The 17,860-nt window shown below is 35.6% G+C and overlaps 1 protein-coding gene across 3 annotated transcripts; it reads right to left on the minus strand.

Annotated features, from left to right (window-relative positions):
• Window positions 1-861: 861 nt before the first annotated feature.
• On the minus strand, window positions 862-17,839 carry Rab5 (RAS oncogene family member Rab5). Of its 3 annotated transcripts, none has more exons than XM_087352633.1 (6): window positions 17,819-17,839; window positions 11,233-11,401; window positions 7,329-7,480; window positions 5,181-5,397; window positions 3,895-4,046; window positions 862-1,940 (listed from the first exon to the last, which is right to left on the minus strand). In XM_087352633.1, the coding sequence occupies exons 2-5, from the start codon at window positions 11,390-11,392 to the stop codon at window positions 3,934-3,936; spliced, it is 642 nt and encodes a 213-aa protein (XP_087208759.1). In that variant the 5' UTR covers window positions 11,393-11,401; window positions 17,819-17,839; the 3' UTR covers window positions 862-1,940; window positions 3,895-3,933. The 3 variants fall into 3 exon arrangements, with proteins under 3 accessions (XP_087208759.1, XP_021942476.1, XP_021942469.1); XM_022086784.2 differs by lacking the exon at window positions 17,819-17,839 and adding an exon at window positions 12,298-12,426; XM_022086777.2 differs by lacking the exon at window positions 17,819-17,839 and adding an exon at window positions 12,174-12,399.
• Between the last annotated feature and the right edge of the window lie 21 nt (window positions 17,840-17,860).

A 17,860-nucleotide genomic window follows, 5' to 3' on the forward strand; every position in this document is an offset into this window, starting at 1 on the left:
CATCACATTGCAAATGCTGAAATCACACTAAGTTGTCCATAGCCCTGGAAACTACAAATGAAATCCTCAGAACGTATAACCTATTTTAATAACAGAAATAATTTTATTTTCTATTCATAAATTCTCATTATCATCTGCACATTGCATTATTGCACTTTTAAACATGAACTTGTGAATAAGATTCCTGCCCCCATCTAATTAAAGTCCATGCAATCACAGTAATATAGAAATAAGAGCACACACAAAATTAAAGAATGCCACATGGTGCCACAATATGAATTAAGTATGTCACTGGACATACCCATTTCCATCAAAACTGGTTTAGATGGATTTTGGGTATTTCTGGTAATATACATAAGGAATCTAACATTATGGATAAAACATACTAATTGTGCCCTTTCCTTACTGCTGTCATAAAAGAATTTATGCAATAAATGATCACATATCAAATGTGCACCCATCTTTTCAGCATGCAAAGAAAATTCTGAAATTTTAGGCTCTCACAATGAAGAAGATGTTGACCAGTGCTCTGGGTTGTGATGTCACAACCTAGAAGATCAAAATTGAAAAGAAACCTGATCTTGCCTACCTAGTACAGAAGTCTGTATTGGTTCTTCTACGTACTATAATGGTGCAAACAGCTGAACAAAAAATTGAACATGTTCCTTACTCTAGTACATGTTATGGTTCCTATCTTACCATGATTACATTCCGGATATTATAATAGGACTTTCACCTCTTAAAATATGAAGGGTAGTTGTATTACTGAAAAACCTGAAGAACCATTTCAACCCAGATGCAACATTACCTCCACAACCAGGCATAAATGTTGACATGTCTATAACAATAAATACTACACAATATCCTATTAACTTTATTTCTTTATGATTTATCCTGTACAATCTCAGTGTTTCTGTGCTTACAGAAAGATAAAGCAAGCATTCCAATATGTATAATACAGTGCTTGATTTGGAAGGGTAATTTCATTTTCAACACCCATGCATGATATTTCTAATTAGAGCTCACTGCTCATTTGTCTTTAATTATTTCAGAAAACAATTAAAGAATTTGAATAAAAATGTACAACCACCACAGCAATATCCTATCTGTACATCTAAAGAAAAACTGAATATGATTGCAAATTTAACTACACTGGTATGATATATGTCATAATAAACTCATACTGATATGATACACAAGCTAGTAGTTTGGATCATGAGCATATTTCTTTTTAATAATAAACTGTTACATACCAATCTCAAGGCCAGAAATATGTTCCAAACATATCTTTCAATTTCAAATTTGTGAAACTTATGACAACATATCGGCACACTAAATTTTACGGGGAACAAGACAAAGCTGCACTAGTAGTTTTATAGTACTATAAAAGATCTAATCTATGTAATTAACATATCGCTGGCACATTCCAAAACATTTCTTTTTGGAACACATTTCTGAACAATAAAACATACAACTTACCACCAGGTGTTCAAGAGGAAATTTGATGAAAAGACTTGATTGAAGGAGTCGTGTGAAAATACCAATCACTGCTAAGTAGCTTTCTACTAGCAGATCACTGCAAAGATGTGTTTTTTATGTTTCCTTGGTTCTGTACCATGGCGCTGTTCACTGCAGCACTTGAAACACATTGGTATGTTTCCAGGACTCCCAGGCAGACATACGTACAGCGTATTATCATTATTATTAATATTATTACACTTATTTCACCTATAAACAATTGCCACTGATATAATGTATCGAGTTAATCTGCATGGCAATTGATAGGAGGATTATAGTGGAAATCTGTTCATTTCACATATGGAGGGGTTACTTGTTCCGACCACCAGGAATGTTTCCAGCTAACAAAAATGCCGAAGAACCGGCCTGGTCCGCATAAAGCCAGCCGGAACCTTTCCCTCCTAGCTAAGAATGGAACAAACCTGGAAATACACAAAAAACATCACATCTTCTAAATTAATTACAAATATAATAAGAAATGTGTTTTCAACCTACTGATGACATGAAACATTGTAAAAAGAATAATATTGCTGGGGTACAGCAAGATGGTACATTCATAAAACCCTCATACAGCCCTTCACGACACATATGTAACTGAACTGAAATATGCATATAATATAAAAAAGATTAAGAAACTAAAGGCATCATTCCTTTTATTTGTCCAACTCAATGAACCCAAATCAAAGACACAATGGGGGGGAAAAAACAAAAACAAAAAACAGAGTCATGTTTCACAGTAAACACATTTTCAAACTCTGAAGTATCACTATCAAATGTTACTGCTTACATTAGCCACATAATTTCACAGCAATTTCTTCTTCTTCTTCTGTTTTTATTCTGCAATGTCTTAATAAAATGCAAGGCTTTCAATTGACTCCACACTTCATGAATTTTATTCTCCTTAGAAAAATTCAGTGCACACCAGTCTTAACATATGAACCTTCCCTCCTCTCATATCATCACTTTTCATTGTTTTCTGTTTATTTATTAATGACAATGCTAATACATTTAACACAGCTGATCCATGGAATGAATTCACCAAAGAATAATAATCTGTGATCCAATTCTTGAGGTCACAGGGTGGGACATGGAAGAATAAATTCAACATGGCAATGCAAACTGGCAAAAAGATTCAGATGAGAGCAGATTATACATTGTTGATGCACACTCTGTGTGCTGTTAACTGTAAAGTGAGATGAGGTTTGGAAGCAGACAGACCAACATATCTCAGACAACTAAGGAATCAGCATTGATGAAACCATCTTAAATGTTTGTCAGTAGTAGAATCAAACAGCGAAAGAATGATACATCACCCAATTAGAAACATGTTATTCCAATAAAATCAGGAAATGTGCAGACCAATGGACCAAGGGTGATGAAAAACAGGATAATTACAATCAAATATAATTATACAAAACATAAATCATCAGATACTGTATGAAATAAGCTGTTTTTACTACACTGTACACACTGATCACAATAACTGCCAAAAATTGTAACCTGAACTTTTTAAAACTATTTTCTATTTGTAAGACATACTACTTTCATTCTTTAAGAAGGCATAACTGATCACCATGCTGTATCCTCCCCACCTTACAAATTTTGAATAACCTGACCAATATTCAGAAAACCTGGTATAAACATCATGCCACTGGTGACCATCCCAACCTTGTTCTTTTGAACTTCCAAAAAACAGTAATAACAATATGCAATCTTGAAAATTTGAGGTAGAAATGACACTAATTTAGGACCCTAAAATGGTGAATGGAAATGGAGCATAAAAAATATATGTTTGTAAAGGTACTTAATTTGTAAAATGTAAAACATTTTGTGAAAATGTCCTCTGCATTACAGCTTGAAAGCAAAACTAATGAGCCAGACATGTGAAACTGGGTATGGGGACAACAGCCAAACTAGTAATTTTCCAATGTACCAAACCAAAGTCCATAGAATTCAAAATGTCAAGAGTACCTTACACATAAAGTGGGACTAGTTTGTGTGCACTAAAACTGAAGTGAGCACTTCTTCATTAGTATGACACAGTTAAAAAATGATCTCTATGTGCACATTAATTATCAGTCTTCATGGCTTAAACTGTGTATTCTGATTAAAAGCTTACACCTGCAGACAAAATCTTATCTGCATGTTAAGGTTTAAAAGTTTTAGGATTAGGAGAGAGCAGAAAAACAACTCACTCTCATAAAATAAAGTTTGTCAATACAGAAACTTACTAAGAATACAATTAATAATTATTAAATTAATCCCAGATACCTTCTACTTCCCCATATGTGCAAAAATGATATTTGAAAATGTTAACAGGAACCATGTCCTACTAGTATTTTAGGCATATTCTGCCAACAGTAAAAATTCACCTACATGAGTTTTGAAGAAGATCCAAAATGGCATAAAGACGGATCACTTGCAGCAATTTCCTGGTGCCTTTTGCTGACCTTCAGATTCAACCAATCGCCGGCCTTGACCACTGGTTCCTGCACCAGCCACTTGCTCATTCTTTGGGAGCTTTTTGGCTGAAATACAAAGTAAATAAGGGTTCAGAAAATCAACATCAAGATAGAAACATATTTTATTAAATGCAAACTACGTTGCAAGCCAAAGATAGACAAATTCTGTCTCTCTATTTCAATCAAAATTTCACACTCACTTTATATGCATAATATATGATACACGTATACACCTACATCATCATTTTTATAATACTGTTTCTGCCATTATCATTCTTTCATCATCACTGTTATCACTGTTCAAGCAGCATCATTATCCTTACAACTGTCACAAAAGGATGGGATTTAGATAGACAAATATGCGCATGTGTTGTTAGCTACCACCAAACTTGAACACAAAAACCTGCAATAAAGTCAATCTATGACACAGAAAAGGAGCTCTGACTTCATCAAAAGTCTACTTAAAGTAGTTTCTCACATCCATGGTTTCATATTTTTCACAATTCCTCTAAATGTCATTACCATGGATAAATGAGCTAACAATTAATGTTTACTTCCCTGAAATGAGGAGCACTTGTAATAGTAAATACTGAACAGTCACAGTATAAAGTACTTTATCCAAGCTGAAAATGTTCCTAACATTCCATGTCATATATTGTGCCCCTTCCTCACTCCACCACTCAATCTGTATTCATGAGCTTACAGTTTTTCCAAAGTTCAATGTATTTCCATATGTCCAAAAACATATTTCTCTAAACTTTTACATTTCATTGTATTTCTATACTTTATTACACACATCCTGGTTGTCTCGAAGGTAGTATATGTAAACAATGAACTGATACAGTTATGACCACATACTTAAAATTATTATGCTACATAACAGTTCCCAGTATTGAACAAACAATACACTAAACAACAGATTTCAATCAGAAAAACAAGACCATCATCAAAACCTTTTAGAACTTTATTCCAAAATCACACAACTGAAAGTTTCCAATCACTCAAAATGTGCTGCAGTGTGAACAGTGACAATACTACACACAAAGTTTACTTGTTTCAATGGGTAATGGTACAAGCAACATATTAAAATATTCCTAACAAATTATGACAACACAAAGCATATTTTAAATTTAGAAAAAAATACAGTAGGAAAATATAAGAATATGAACAGAACATTATTTCATACTGGTGAAGTCTTACCAATTGCCAAGAAAATATCATTGACATTCATAGCTGTCTTCGCAGAGGTCTCCATGAAGAGAAGGCCATTCTCTTCAGCATAACCTCGAGCTTCATCATATTCCACCATTCTTTTATTTGCCAAATCTGCTTTATTGCCTGCAAGTGCAATAACAATGTTCGGCGATGCTTGCCTCTGAAGTTCTTTAACCCATGTTTTCGCTCTCCCAAATGTATCCTACAAGAGGGAATTAAACAATTAATATCGTAGCAGATTCACTATGCTAGATAAATTCTAATACCTAACTATAAAATTCTTAAAATTAACGTATTAATAACAACTGTATATCATTTTGGACGAAACACGCAGTGAAGGCAGCAACCACCAATAATACCTCTAAGGAAACTCACATTGCTATAAGAACATCAAATCCTATATTTATTTTCTTTGGTTATTGTCAATCTTGTGAAATGTATCGCCACTGAAAATGTGCTCTTACCAGTCTACCCAATGTCATGTGATGGTCTAACAAGCTTGTTACAAATGGTTCTTTCATGCCTACAAAATATTTAATTTATGATGATCAGAATTTTGAAGTAATTTCTATATATAATTTCTCCATCACAACACTGTTTAGGTAACGGAAATGTTGACTTGTTCCAATACTTCAATATCAATATATCATTTACTTCAGGTAAGTTCTTTCACCTTAAATGCCATTAATGTATTTCTCTTTCATTACACTCATGGAATACTCTGAAACAGGAAAAGCTGCAAAAAACTTACAACAATGTATTGCTAGAAGTGTAATGAGGGACTTTCCTTAGTAGAGTCTTCTGAAAATTACTATTCAAAAACAAATTATTGGAAGTGATCCTGCCAAGTAAACTTAGTTCATCGGACAAAAAACTGAATGTATTTACAGTGTATAATTTGGTTTATCTTTATTTGTGGACAGTTATTCGCCCTCGGTGGACTAATGGTTAGTGTGCTCGCCACTGGACCCAAGGTTCGCGGGTTCAATCCCGGCCAAGGTCGATGGAATTTTAAGGGTGATAAAAGTCTGTAGCACAACTTCCTTCGGAGGGAAAGTAGAGCCGGCGGTCCCATGTCGTAGATTTACGGCATGCAAAAGAACCTTGCGAGCAAGATACGAGATGTTTCGTAAGCAAAATTCAGCGGTCATTTCTCACCCAAGTCTCTCCTGATTCACTGCTAGATGGCTCTGGCAGTCAAAACAGGAGTGAATAGAAACTGCAGAGTCAGAGGGCTAGTCACTCACTACTCTTAAATGCACGCTTCAAAGACTATGTAACTCCCAAAAGGAGGCCCTATGATCCACTGAGGAGCTACAGGAACTACTACTACTATTCTGCTATACAAGCCTCAGAATTTACAACCATGGCAGCCACTAACAACTAAATATAAATACTCTTGTTTGGCAATATAAGAGTTTATATTTCTGTTTTCAAATTCCATACTTTTACATAACAACTAACAAAATTATTAATCTCCTTTACTTTTACCTATAACCCTACAGCTCAGGGGATTTCATGATTTAAACACCTCTGGTCAGAGAAATATTTTTTTTCCCAATTTCATGTAAAATAAGCAAACAAACAAACAAACTATTAAACACTACAAAAAAGACACTAGTGCTATACGCGTTTCAACCTCAAGAGGTCATCATCAGTGGCAACAGGGAAATTAATTCATTTAATCAAAATGGTTTAAAATTGGTTTATAAAACAAATAATGAAGTGGAATATTTTACAAAAGCATATCAAGCAACACTACACTAGATGTTGGTTTCACAGGAGTTGAACTCTGCACTTACCAATTGATCCGATGGTCCGGTGACCATAGCTGGTCTGAGGTTGAAACACGTATGGCACTAGTCTTTTTTATAGTGTTTAATAGTTTGTTTGTTTGCTTATTTTATATTCTAATACACTACACGGTATGCAAAGTTTTAAGATTATTGATGCCAAACAGGCTAGAATCATTTTCCAATTTCATGGTTGAATTATATTAACAATACTGCCAACCATCAAATGAAAGTGGAAAATTCTTGACTTTCTGATTAATACAATAACAATTTCTTGTGCTCTTTCTGCATTGTACTTGTATATTACAACTACAGGACTGTTACTGATTATATATATTACCTGGTTTGTAATATCATACACCACAATGGCTGCTTGGGCTCCTCTGTAATACATTGGAGCAAGACTATGATACCTCTCCTGGCCTGCAGTGTCCCAGATCTCAAACTTTACTGTTGTGTCATCCAGGCAAACTGTCTGAGTAAGAAATGCAGCTGTAACAGAAAATATGCTTCATTATAAATTTCATATACCTCTCAAACCATTTTTCTGTGCTGTACCATACAGAACTGATACATAACACACACATACATGACGAAGACCAAAATCTGTCATCATTCACTTTAGCTCACTTCAACATCCAATGCTGATCAGTTCAAAAACAGCATCTGCAAGGATAGGTATAAATGATAATCAACTAGATGCCTTAAAATGTGCTGATAGCTCTTTTCCAACATCAACGTCAAAGCAGCTTACCAAACTTTGACAAATTTCACATTATTTTTGCTGTAACAAAGAGAATTTACGCTTGGTGAAAACAGTTTTGTAGCAATGCTCTCAGATGGCAACCACAGCATATGTTAGGATACATTGATGACAGTGTTCTGCAGTCTTTTCTATACTTGCAGCACAGTTTGTTATAGTTCTAAAATTTGTGGCACATCTGGGGATGGGCTAGAAGGGGGGTTAGGAGCACCCCCAGATGACATGAGGAGTCTGGGCATCCTCACTCAGGAATATTATAAAAAATAAATATGTTTATTAAGCAATTTGAACTATTAAAAACTTCGAAATTTAAATAGAATAATTACGCTATTATCGCCACAAAAATCAGTATAGAAGATATTTGGTTCACACAAAGTACATGGTTGAAAATAACACAAGGATGTTGATGGCTGTTTCCAATAGCTGGATAAAATTTTGATAAAGTTGTCCAGAAATCTAATATTATGTACATGTGTAGTAAAATAAAAATATGTAAGTAAATTATGTGCAATACTTCTACTACTCCCATGGAACACAGCGTGAGAAACTCTGATTTCAGTTATGTGATACATGGTTATATCATCTAAAAGTCAAGTACCAATACATAACTGTTAGATCTTATTAATTTAGTCACAAAGCTGCATCCTCAGCTGGTCAAGAAATTCCCTACCTTTCATGAAATCCAAATTTCCAGTGCTTAAAAGAGCCCATCTTATAGTAAGCCAAGTGAACCTGATCCATGCCTTCATCATCTACATTGTAATATCCTCCTATTTTATGTGAGGCTTAAGAATGTGTGGAGCTATACTTCCATTCCTTAAGTGACTTTATGGTGTTTAAATTAAGCATAAATTTTACAATACTTCTGCCTCCTACACAGACCTAAATCTCACAAATGGTGTCTTCCCATTAGGTTTTCCAGCTAAAATCTTATATGAATTTCCTATATCCTATTCATCTCATACTCTTTCATTTCATCATCCCAATATTTGGTCACAAATACAAAATAATTTTCATAACATTTACAAATGAGCAGCTCAGAATTGTTTTGCAGCTTAAACAGTTACCAGGGAAAACCAAATTTATTGTTCGCTTTGATGAAACTCAAAATGTGTCATACATGAGGATTACCTTATGTGGTACCTTTATCTTTAAGTGATAAAACTTTTGGTTATAATGGCGCAGTCTAATGACAAATGATGCCAGACAATTCAGGCCATGCAGTTCTCACAGGCTCAAATATGCAGAATGTTTCGAGAAAGCAGCATTAGTGCTGCAGTACTACCTACACCATGCAAAATAAGGGACTGAATCAGGTTTCCAAAAAGGAAGAAACCAGCATGGTCTTTACTAGTTATTTCTAACCTTGCAATATTGCAATGTGTAACACAAAGGCCAATTATACAAGCATATCTTTTTACTGTGCCTTGAAACATACACCATCGGAACAAAGTTGCTCTACCATTCATGTGATTAACAACATCTTTTGAGAGAACATCATACTACACATTGCTACTGTAATTCAATTCAACTTCAAAAAAGTCCATAGATAACAACTATTAAAGTGTGTATACATTTTTTTGGGCCTCTCTGTATATAATGCATTATCAAGATAAATGAACAACAGATTCTAGTAAGACAGCAAGAGCTCCAAAAATCCCAGGTATCTTGTCACCATAGCACCTATAAATGTTGTAATTTCCATAGAATTTTTGGATGAGATTATTTTCAGTTTATAACTGTATTTTATTTTCAGAATTACTGTGCAACAGACCTGCTCATCTTGGGCAGCAGTCTGAACACCAAAATCATTCTTTGGTGGTAGTTTGCAATTATATGTATTATGGTCAATCATTGAACATTTAATTTACAATGTCATTACATGTCATAACAATCTGCCGGTGTACAGATTAAACAGTGCAGACCTAACTGCATGCATAATACGTACAATACCAAATGACACTGTGGTACCACGGTTTGTACGTGTGTTTGCCACTCACAATTATGTTTAAAATATTTGTTTTTGTTGAGGTTTCAACTTCTGATATACTTATAGCGACAATCAAAAGTGTAGCAATTGTTGGGAGACAAGAAAATTTAAAGCAAATGCATCTGACATAATTTCTTTACAAACAAAAAATAAACAATCTTCACTAGAAAATGAGCTCAAACAGGTTAATTTTAATTAGGCCATGTCACAGCTCAGGTGGCTAGACACTGGCTTCTCACTGCAGAGACCCAGATTTAATCCCAGGTGACTTCAAGTAAGATTCATGTGGGTAAAGTGTGAGTCTTTTAGTGTCCTCCTGCACATCATCCTACAATTTAAGGTTTATATACATCCCTTCTTACTGTAGTATGAATAGGACAGTATATAAGTACACAACTTACTGAAGCACACAACTGAATATATTAACCCACCAAGGCCAAAGCTCATCTAAATAATACTTAAAAATTCAGTCCCTGACTCAAAGAAAACAAATTTCTCCATTAGAAAGATCAGTTAATGCTATTTAAGGAAATACTTGCAGTTTACTATGTGAATCAAAAAATCCCATAAATACATTCTGCAGGTAAAACATAGTTACTAATTACTAAAGCATGTGGTCACAGTTACCAGTGGGTTTAAAGGGAAAACTGAAGAGCATAGAACCAAAACTCTTTTTTCTTTTCCAGCTAAATGCAGTTCCCATTAAGTCTGTTAAAAAAAGAAAAAAAACATTCTCCCAAAGCTATGGTAACAACAGACTGAGTTTTGGAACTAATACTTTAATTAATAAATAAAATGAAGTTTTATTATTTATGGCATTAATTCAAAGTACTGGACTAATAGAAATAGTTGGTAAATATTCAAACATGGCTGAAAACTCAACTACACCTACAACATTTGGTAGGAGTACCTCTAAAAAGCAACTATTCAGGAGACTGTAACAGAAATGTGAGGATAAAATTATACTGAAAGTGAGGATCAGATTCTCTATCATTCTGATATCAGATGCTGTCTTACACAGAAAGTAAATACATGCTATTCAGAAACAAAATATGGTGTACAAAACATTTGAATTTGCTTGATACTCCAAATAACACCTCATATTTGCTTTTCACAGTCATCTTGTCTCACTCTAAGGCTCATGAAACAACAGTAAAATCTGTAAGCCTATTAAATCCCACTCCCCAAACTTTTAAATCTATTTGCCTACAGGCTCCATATTAAATCACTTGTGGCAAGCATATTTTCTGGAGCCCTGCCTTATACTATCGATCGCATAATAAAACAAATATATATCTGGTAATGAAGACTGTAATGAATTAGCTTGAGACCCAGTCAAATGGTGGACTACAGTGTTCCAATAAACATTTATATTTTTGTTCTAAAGAAATGGATAAACTGTGGGTTAATTTATGGTTTTAAAATTCCTACTATATTATGGCCTCATTATTTATGTATTTAAATACAACACAGCAAATAAATCTATCTTACCTCCTATTGTACTTTCTTGATATTCATGGAACTGTCCTTTCACAAACCTCAGTACTAAACTTGACTTGCCAACTGCAGATTCTCCCAGCAGAACTAGCTTGAACTGGCAAATTTTCCCCTGTGTTCCATTTGGCCGTTGGGCTCCACTGCGATTAGCCATAGCAGAACCCTTCAATTGAAAAATTATCTTCATATTACAAGACAAGAATAAGAGTAAACATGTTAAATAAAACTCCCCAGTAATTATTTCAAACACATGAATTTCATATACCAACAAAGGAAGTGGTTATATATATATATATATATATATATAGAACGTCATTATTGGTATAATTACTTCAAGAACATTGCAATTACCACTGTAAATGGTCATCGCATAACCAATGAAAATAAATAATCCCTATGTCTAAGTTTTACAAGAAAAGCATGATCTAAATTAAAGGTGGGAAATAAATTTAATAGTCTGACAATAAAAGCAGTAACACAAAAGTATCCAAAAAGTGAACAACACATATGTATCAAATACGGGAATAACGGTTACCGTACTGTGTCATTTCACTCTCAGGAACAGAATTATGTAAAACGTAAGTACAATAAACATTCCTTCCTGATTTGTATCAAATAGTTTACAAAATACGTGACAGAAACTCTTACGAAGGCTTAAATGTTAGGTTTCCTACAAAATGCTCACGATATCAGCTGACTTCAATGAGGTTGCAGTAATATGAAGGAAACATTCTGACAGTTCACGAGTACAAGAATTCCAACATTTCTTCCACACATTTACATTACAAAAGCTTCGAATTAGAAGTCTGATACAGTATCTACCTCATACGCATCGTTAGGCCTTTAACTAGAATGCATAAATATTACATGAATACTTGTATTTCACTTACAATAATAGTATTGGTTTTACTGTCGAGCATTTAGGGCTAACCTACCTTCACTTAGAAACGTCGAACAGCCCTCAAACGGTTGGCGACAGTCCAAAATTAAGAATTATTTGATCTTCAAAGTATAATGATAAATTTACATGAACGTAAACCTGTAATATTAACTATTTACCTATTAATTTTCCACTGCAAAGTCGAAATTTCAACTACGTCCTATGTATCCCTGGCACAACTTCACGCGCAGCAGCGCCCACCCTCTACAGTAGCCACATCACAACCTAAATGTGCAGTATTCATGCTCTGCACACCACGTAACTTCTCTTTATAGATTAAATTTTATGACACGCACAATAAGCCATTAAAAATACATTTTTACACGCTCATATAAGCATTTACAACATATAATTAGATAAATTAAAACTTATTCTCATACACCTTCAGAACTACTTTGTAAGTTAAACCGGAAATTCATTTTGGCCTCTCCGATGGCCATGATTTCATTTCAGAAAGCCCCGTATCCTACGTCACCGTAATGATGTTCTACCGCTTATTTTGATTTTTCAGCATTTAGAAATGGAGGGTGATAAAATCTTAACAGACAGACTGATATAGTGTTAACAGACCCGAGAACACATAAAAGGGCAAATCATGAAGCAAATTAATTGGAATGTCTATAATTTTGTAGTCGTGCAATCGCAACGCTTATAATCGTTGCAATTCTTTATCACTTCAGAAGCGCATTTACGAATAAGAACCGCGCTAACGGACCCTAATGAAAATACCCGTATTTCCTAGGTCAGTAGGTTTATATTTTGCGGTACTACCCAGACATTCTCTTACTGGAATTGAGGCAAACTTCAAAATACCTCAGTATTGTTCCAGTACCTATGCTGATATTCGAATAGGATACTTGTAATTACATGCTACATAGAATGGTAACATGTACAACTGACGCGAAAAGAATGACATTTTGAAACATTTTCGTTTCATATTTCTCACATGAGAACGCTTGTGAAAACAAAGCATGCAGTAGTCACTCTTCTCTACCCCCCCCCCAAAAAAAAAATACACAGCAAAAACTAAATAAGATAAACCTCCATGGATGTGCAGTAATAACTGATGATTAAATGGGTGGAATTTTCCAGATAAGTTCGATAAATGAAACGTGGGTATTTGATCCCTATCAGAATAAGTTGTTTCAATGTTCATGATGTGGATCGGAATAATTTTTGACAACGGTCGGATTGACACATAATTTATGGGTAATTGTTCTGGGCACTTTATGTACACCAATACCTAGAAATAGATGTAAATGGTGAAAACAATAACACGACTCGAAAACCTAGCATGGCAAAGGCAAGGAACTCTATCAACAGAAATACCGAAATAATTACCGTGAATATGGATTCTATTTAAAGTTTTGTTCTAAAAAAGACGTTCACAGAGGTGGGCGACTCGCGCAAAGAGAAGCATACCTCGTTCGAATGTTACCTCCTGCATTGTTATTGTTGCTGTTTGAGAGGCGTTGCAAAATAGACTATAGTTTATCATTCACGAGTCACAGTTAGTCGCTTAAATAAACCATGAATACTTTCTTCTAGCCTTGTTTCAGAGCTTCAGGGAACCCGCTCGTGTTGCTCATTTTAGTTTAATAATTCAGTGTCCTTACTCTATAAGAAAAGTGCATTTAATTCTGTTTCCTTGAAATAATTTCTTTGTCTGTGAACCGACCTTCTTGAAACTCAGCATATACGTTTTAATATACGTTGCTACCGTGAAACATTTAAAGCGTAGAGTTTATGCTAAAAATATAAATTACGCAACTATGAGTCTGCCTTAAAAACTTCTGTACACTTGGATTGTGTTGTAGCCTCACTTGTGCACAGATGTAGCATTACGTATATTAATCTTGTATTCATAGGTTTTAACCTGCTCCTTTATTTCAGTGGAGGGCATTGCAACAACAGTTACACATATGGTTTATCATTCTCTTGTGCAGTCGCATACACTGATTCATGTGTTCTCCTACAACATCCATGGAAACGCAATTCTAATTATGTGAACGAAATCCTTGTGTACAAACTCAAGGAACAAAATGATGAAGACGCATGGAGAAGTGGCGGAACACGCCTAAATAGAGGTTTACTGGATGAGATTTCACGTCCTCACTGGGTGTGTGTGTGTTTGTGTGTGTGGTTTTTGTTTTGTTTTGTTTTTTTCCACCTTGCACTTTCGTAGACGTTTACCGACATTTCTAAGGTGATGCCTCCACTCTCAGGGCTATAGTGATTTGTAGGTATTGTCAATTTCAATTGCTACGAAGCTACTTACGATTTATATATTCGTATCAGACAGCTTACGATAGATTATGATTCATCGTAATTATTTTAAATTGGAATCTTCTTGTAAATATTTATTAAGGCTGGGGTTATCTAAGGAGACCTGAACACAACAATAAATGATTGGTTCAAGCACGTGACCTTGGATAATAAAATTATGGACTTGAAACAAGAGATGGGAATTCCTACATAACTCAACTGATTTCGATTATCCGATCTCCAAAACAGAATGAGAATAAATACTGTGGATTCGATACATAGGTACAGTACCACGAACAAGAATTTGCTATGCAACCAACCAAAGATGACTGTCTTCTGGGTTGTAGCGCCGTGTAGTCTGGTAGAAATTTACCGACGTTTCTGGGGTCCTTGCTGCCTACACTCATCGCCCTGATGATGGAGACAGCAAGGACCCCTGATACATTGTTAACTTCTACCAGACTACACGGCGCTACAACCCAGGAGACAGTCATCTTCGCACTCCCTGACGTGAGAACTTCAGATTCTATGTAACCATCCATTTGAAATATACATCCATGTTTATTATATTATTATTATTATTATGAAACATATTTACATGTAAAATATGGAGTCCGGTTAAAGGAACTAAACAGACAAACAAAACATTTTGGTGCTTCAGTTCTATTAAACATTCTTCTGGCGAGATCTGAAAGTGTGAAAAAGTTAAAATATTTGGAAACAACAATAACAAATCAAAATGATATTCACGAGGGAATTAGGAGACCAAATTCCGGAAATGCTCGCTACTTTTCAGTTCAGAATATTTTGTATTCCCGTCTGAGTTCTAAGAACCTAAAAATTAAAATATACAAAAACAATAATTTTGCCTGTTATTTTGTATTGGTGTGGAACATGGTCTCTCACTCTCAGGGAGGAACACAGATTTCAGATATGTGAGAACAGGGTGTTGAGGATATTTGGGCCTAGGAGAGGATGATGGGGCATGGAGAAAACTACATAATGACGAACTTAAAAATTTGTACTCCTCCCCCAATATTGTCAGGGTGATGAAGTCAAGAACAATGAGATGGGTGGGGCGAGAGGTGTGCACCAGGTATTGGTCGGGAAGCCTGAGGGGAAGAGATGGCTGGGGAGACCTAGACGTCGATGGGATGATTTATCAAGCGGGATCTGTGGGAGAGAGGAGTTGAAGGCAATTTGATTTTGTTGACCCAGGACAGGGACCGGTGGAGGGCTTTGGTTATTTTCGTGATGAACCCTTAGGTACCCTTAAAGAAGCTTTCTTGACCCACAAATCAAGATCACTAATGCAAATTACGATTCACGGTCACTGAGTCCACACACACATCTCGTTTGTCCTGTACGCACATTCTACCACATATGATCTAGGCCTGTTTACTAATCGTGACTCATTGTTTCTGATGCATTGCGGATTACGTAAGACTGCCACCTGCCATCCCATCTTCTACAGCAACATATTCGGATAGTCTGGTACAGTGTTCCTCATTCAGTTACGGCACAAGAGCCTTTTCGATCGTTGAAAACGCTTCTTAAACTGAACACCAAAACAAAAAGCAACTTATGGTACCACAATGCAGTAAAACAATACTCAATTCGTAAGATTTCATCTTCTTACGGCGGCGAGTAGAAAATGTTTGTCTTCTGGGATGTTGCGCCATGTCCTGTATATGGAGACAGTAAGCACATACCAGATTAGTCATCTTCAGTTTTCAATTGTGATATTTCTTTCGTGCACAAAGGACGACACTGTACGTTGCGAAGCCACCGAGTCGTCAGCATTCTTACTACGTGTTCGGGAGATGCCCACAGACAGGCTCTTCTGACACTTGCATGGTTCTTCTCAGTTCCTACAGTAAAGTCACAGGGCAGTGCCTTAAATTTGGCCATAATTACTTCTTCAAACATCCTTCCTCTTTCATTATTTACAAATCATTCTGCTATTCAACGCTACATAGTCTGAGCTGCATAAATAAAACAGGCTTCAGGGTTTTATATTTTGTTTTGGACAAAATATATATCTGATGGTAACCTGCCACGTGGACCCTCAGAACATGATACACTTACACAAGATGAGTAAAAACGTCCTTGAATTACATTTATTGTTACTTATAGACAGATGATGTGATTAAAACGTTTTCTGGTGCTACTGGAGTATTTGATGGTGGTAGCATATTTCAAACAATATTTTAGTTGAAAACTGTATTCAGGCTGATGATCATGAAGAAGTTAGTGTGGAATCCCTCAGACCTAAAGGGCTGTTGTCTCTGCAGGCAGTTTTACAGCTTTTATTATTGGTTTCACTTTTACCAGCAATCCAGAACATGCTTTTGTGATATATATATATATATGAATATGAGACCAAAAATACCAAGGTCACCCTGGGAAACAAAGTTTTCCACTCACACCCCAAATGTGATGAGCCGGGATAGCTCAGTCAGTATAGTGACTAGCTATGGGCTGGACGACCGGGGTTCGATCCCCGACGGGGGCAGAGGATTTTTCCTCTAACCTCTGCGTCCAGACCGGCTCTGGGGCCCACCCAGCCTCCTGTACAATGGGTACCGGGGTCCTTTCCCAGGGGTAAAGCGGGCTGGGGTGTGATGCTGACCACTCACCCCCATCTAGTGCCAAGGTCAAGGAAGAGAGGAGCTACACCTCCTCTCACCCCAAACGCCTACATGGCGTATAGTGGGACAAACTTTACTTTTACTTACCCCAAAAAGTGACAGTGGAACCACGGTTCCGGAGAATTTGACGTAAATACGTCTATACGGTAAGGAGTTTATATAGTGGCTTTATTCTAAATATTTTCTTTATACCCGCTTTATAATTGATTAAAGTTTGAGTAAGACAGTACTGCCTACCTTGAATTAGTTATGCTTAAAATGGGTCTGTGGTAGGTGAAATATGTTATAAAATTTGTACATTTTTGAGTATCAACATATTGTGCAAACACCATATCTATACAAGATTTTGATCTAGTAGTACTACATTGAGGATTTGACATCAACATTCCTCCTTCTTTAAAACAATGTTAAAATCTCCTGTCAATATTATCAGCATTGTATTAGGATTTTCTGTGTCTCAAATGACTCAAAATAAGTCTCTTACAATCATCAATAGGTTTGTGGTTACAAATATACAGGGTTACAATTAAAACTTTTTCACCATTGACCATACACTCTGGAGTTCATTATTTAATACTTCTATTTTTTTACGTTTTCTGTACTGTCTCATGTATTCTGCGTTATGGAGTCTTTTAGCTTCAATGTCATCCATCTTGTACGTAGTATGATGCAACAAATTAACGCAACAATAGATTTTTTAATAATTCTTATATAAGATAAGTACCTGTGATATTGTAAAACGTTTTTACCAGCACAAAATTATCTA

This window comes from Zootermopsis nevadensis, unplaced genomic scaffold (assembly GCF_977971745.1).
Source record: "Zootermopsis nevadensis isolate Lab colony 2312 unplaced genomic scaffold, Znev_1.0 Znev_ptg000021l, whole genome shotgun sequence".
NCBI classification, from domain to species: domain Eukaryota; kingdom Metazoa; phylum Arthropoda; class Insecta; order Blattodea; family Termopsidae; genus Zootermopsis; species Zootermopsis nevadensis.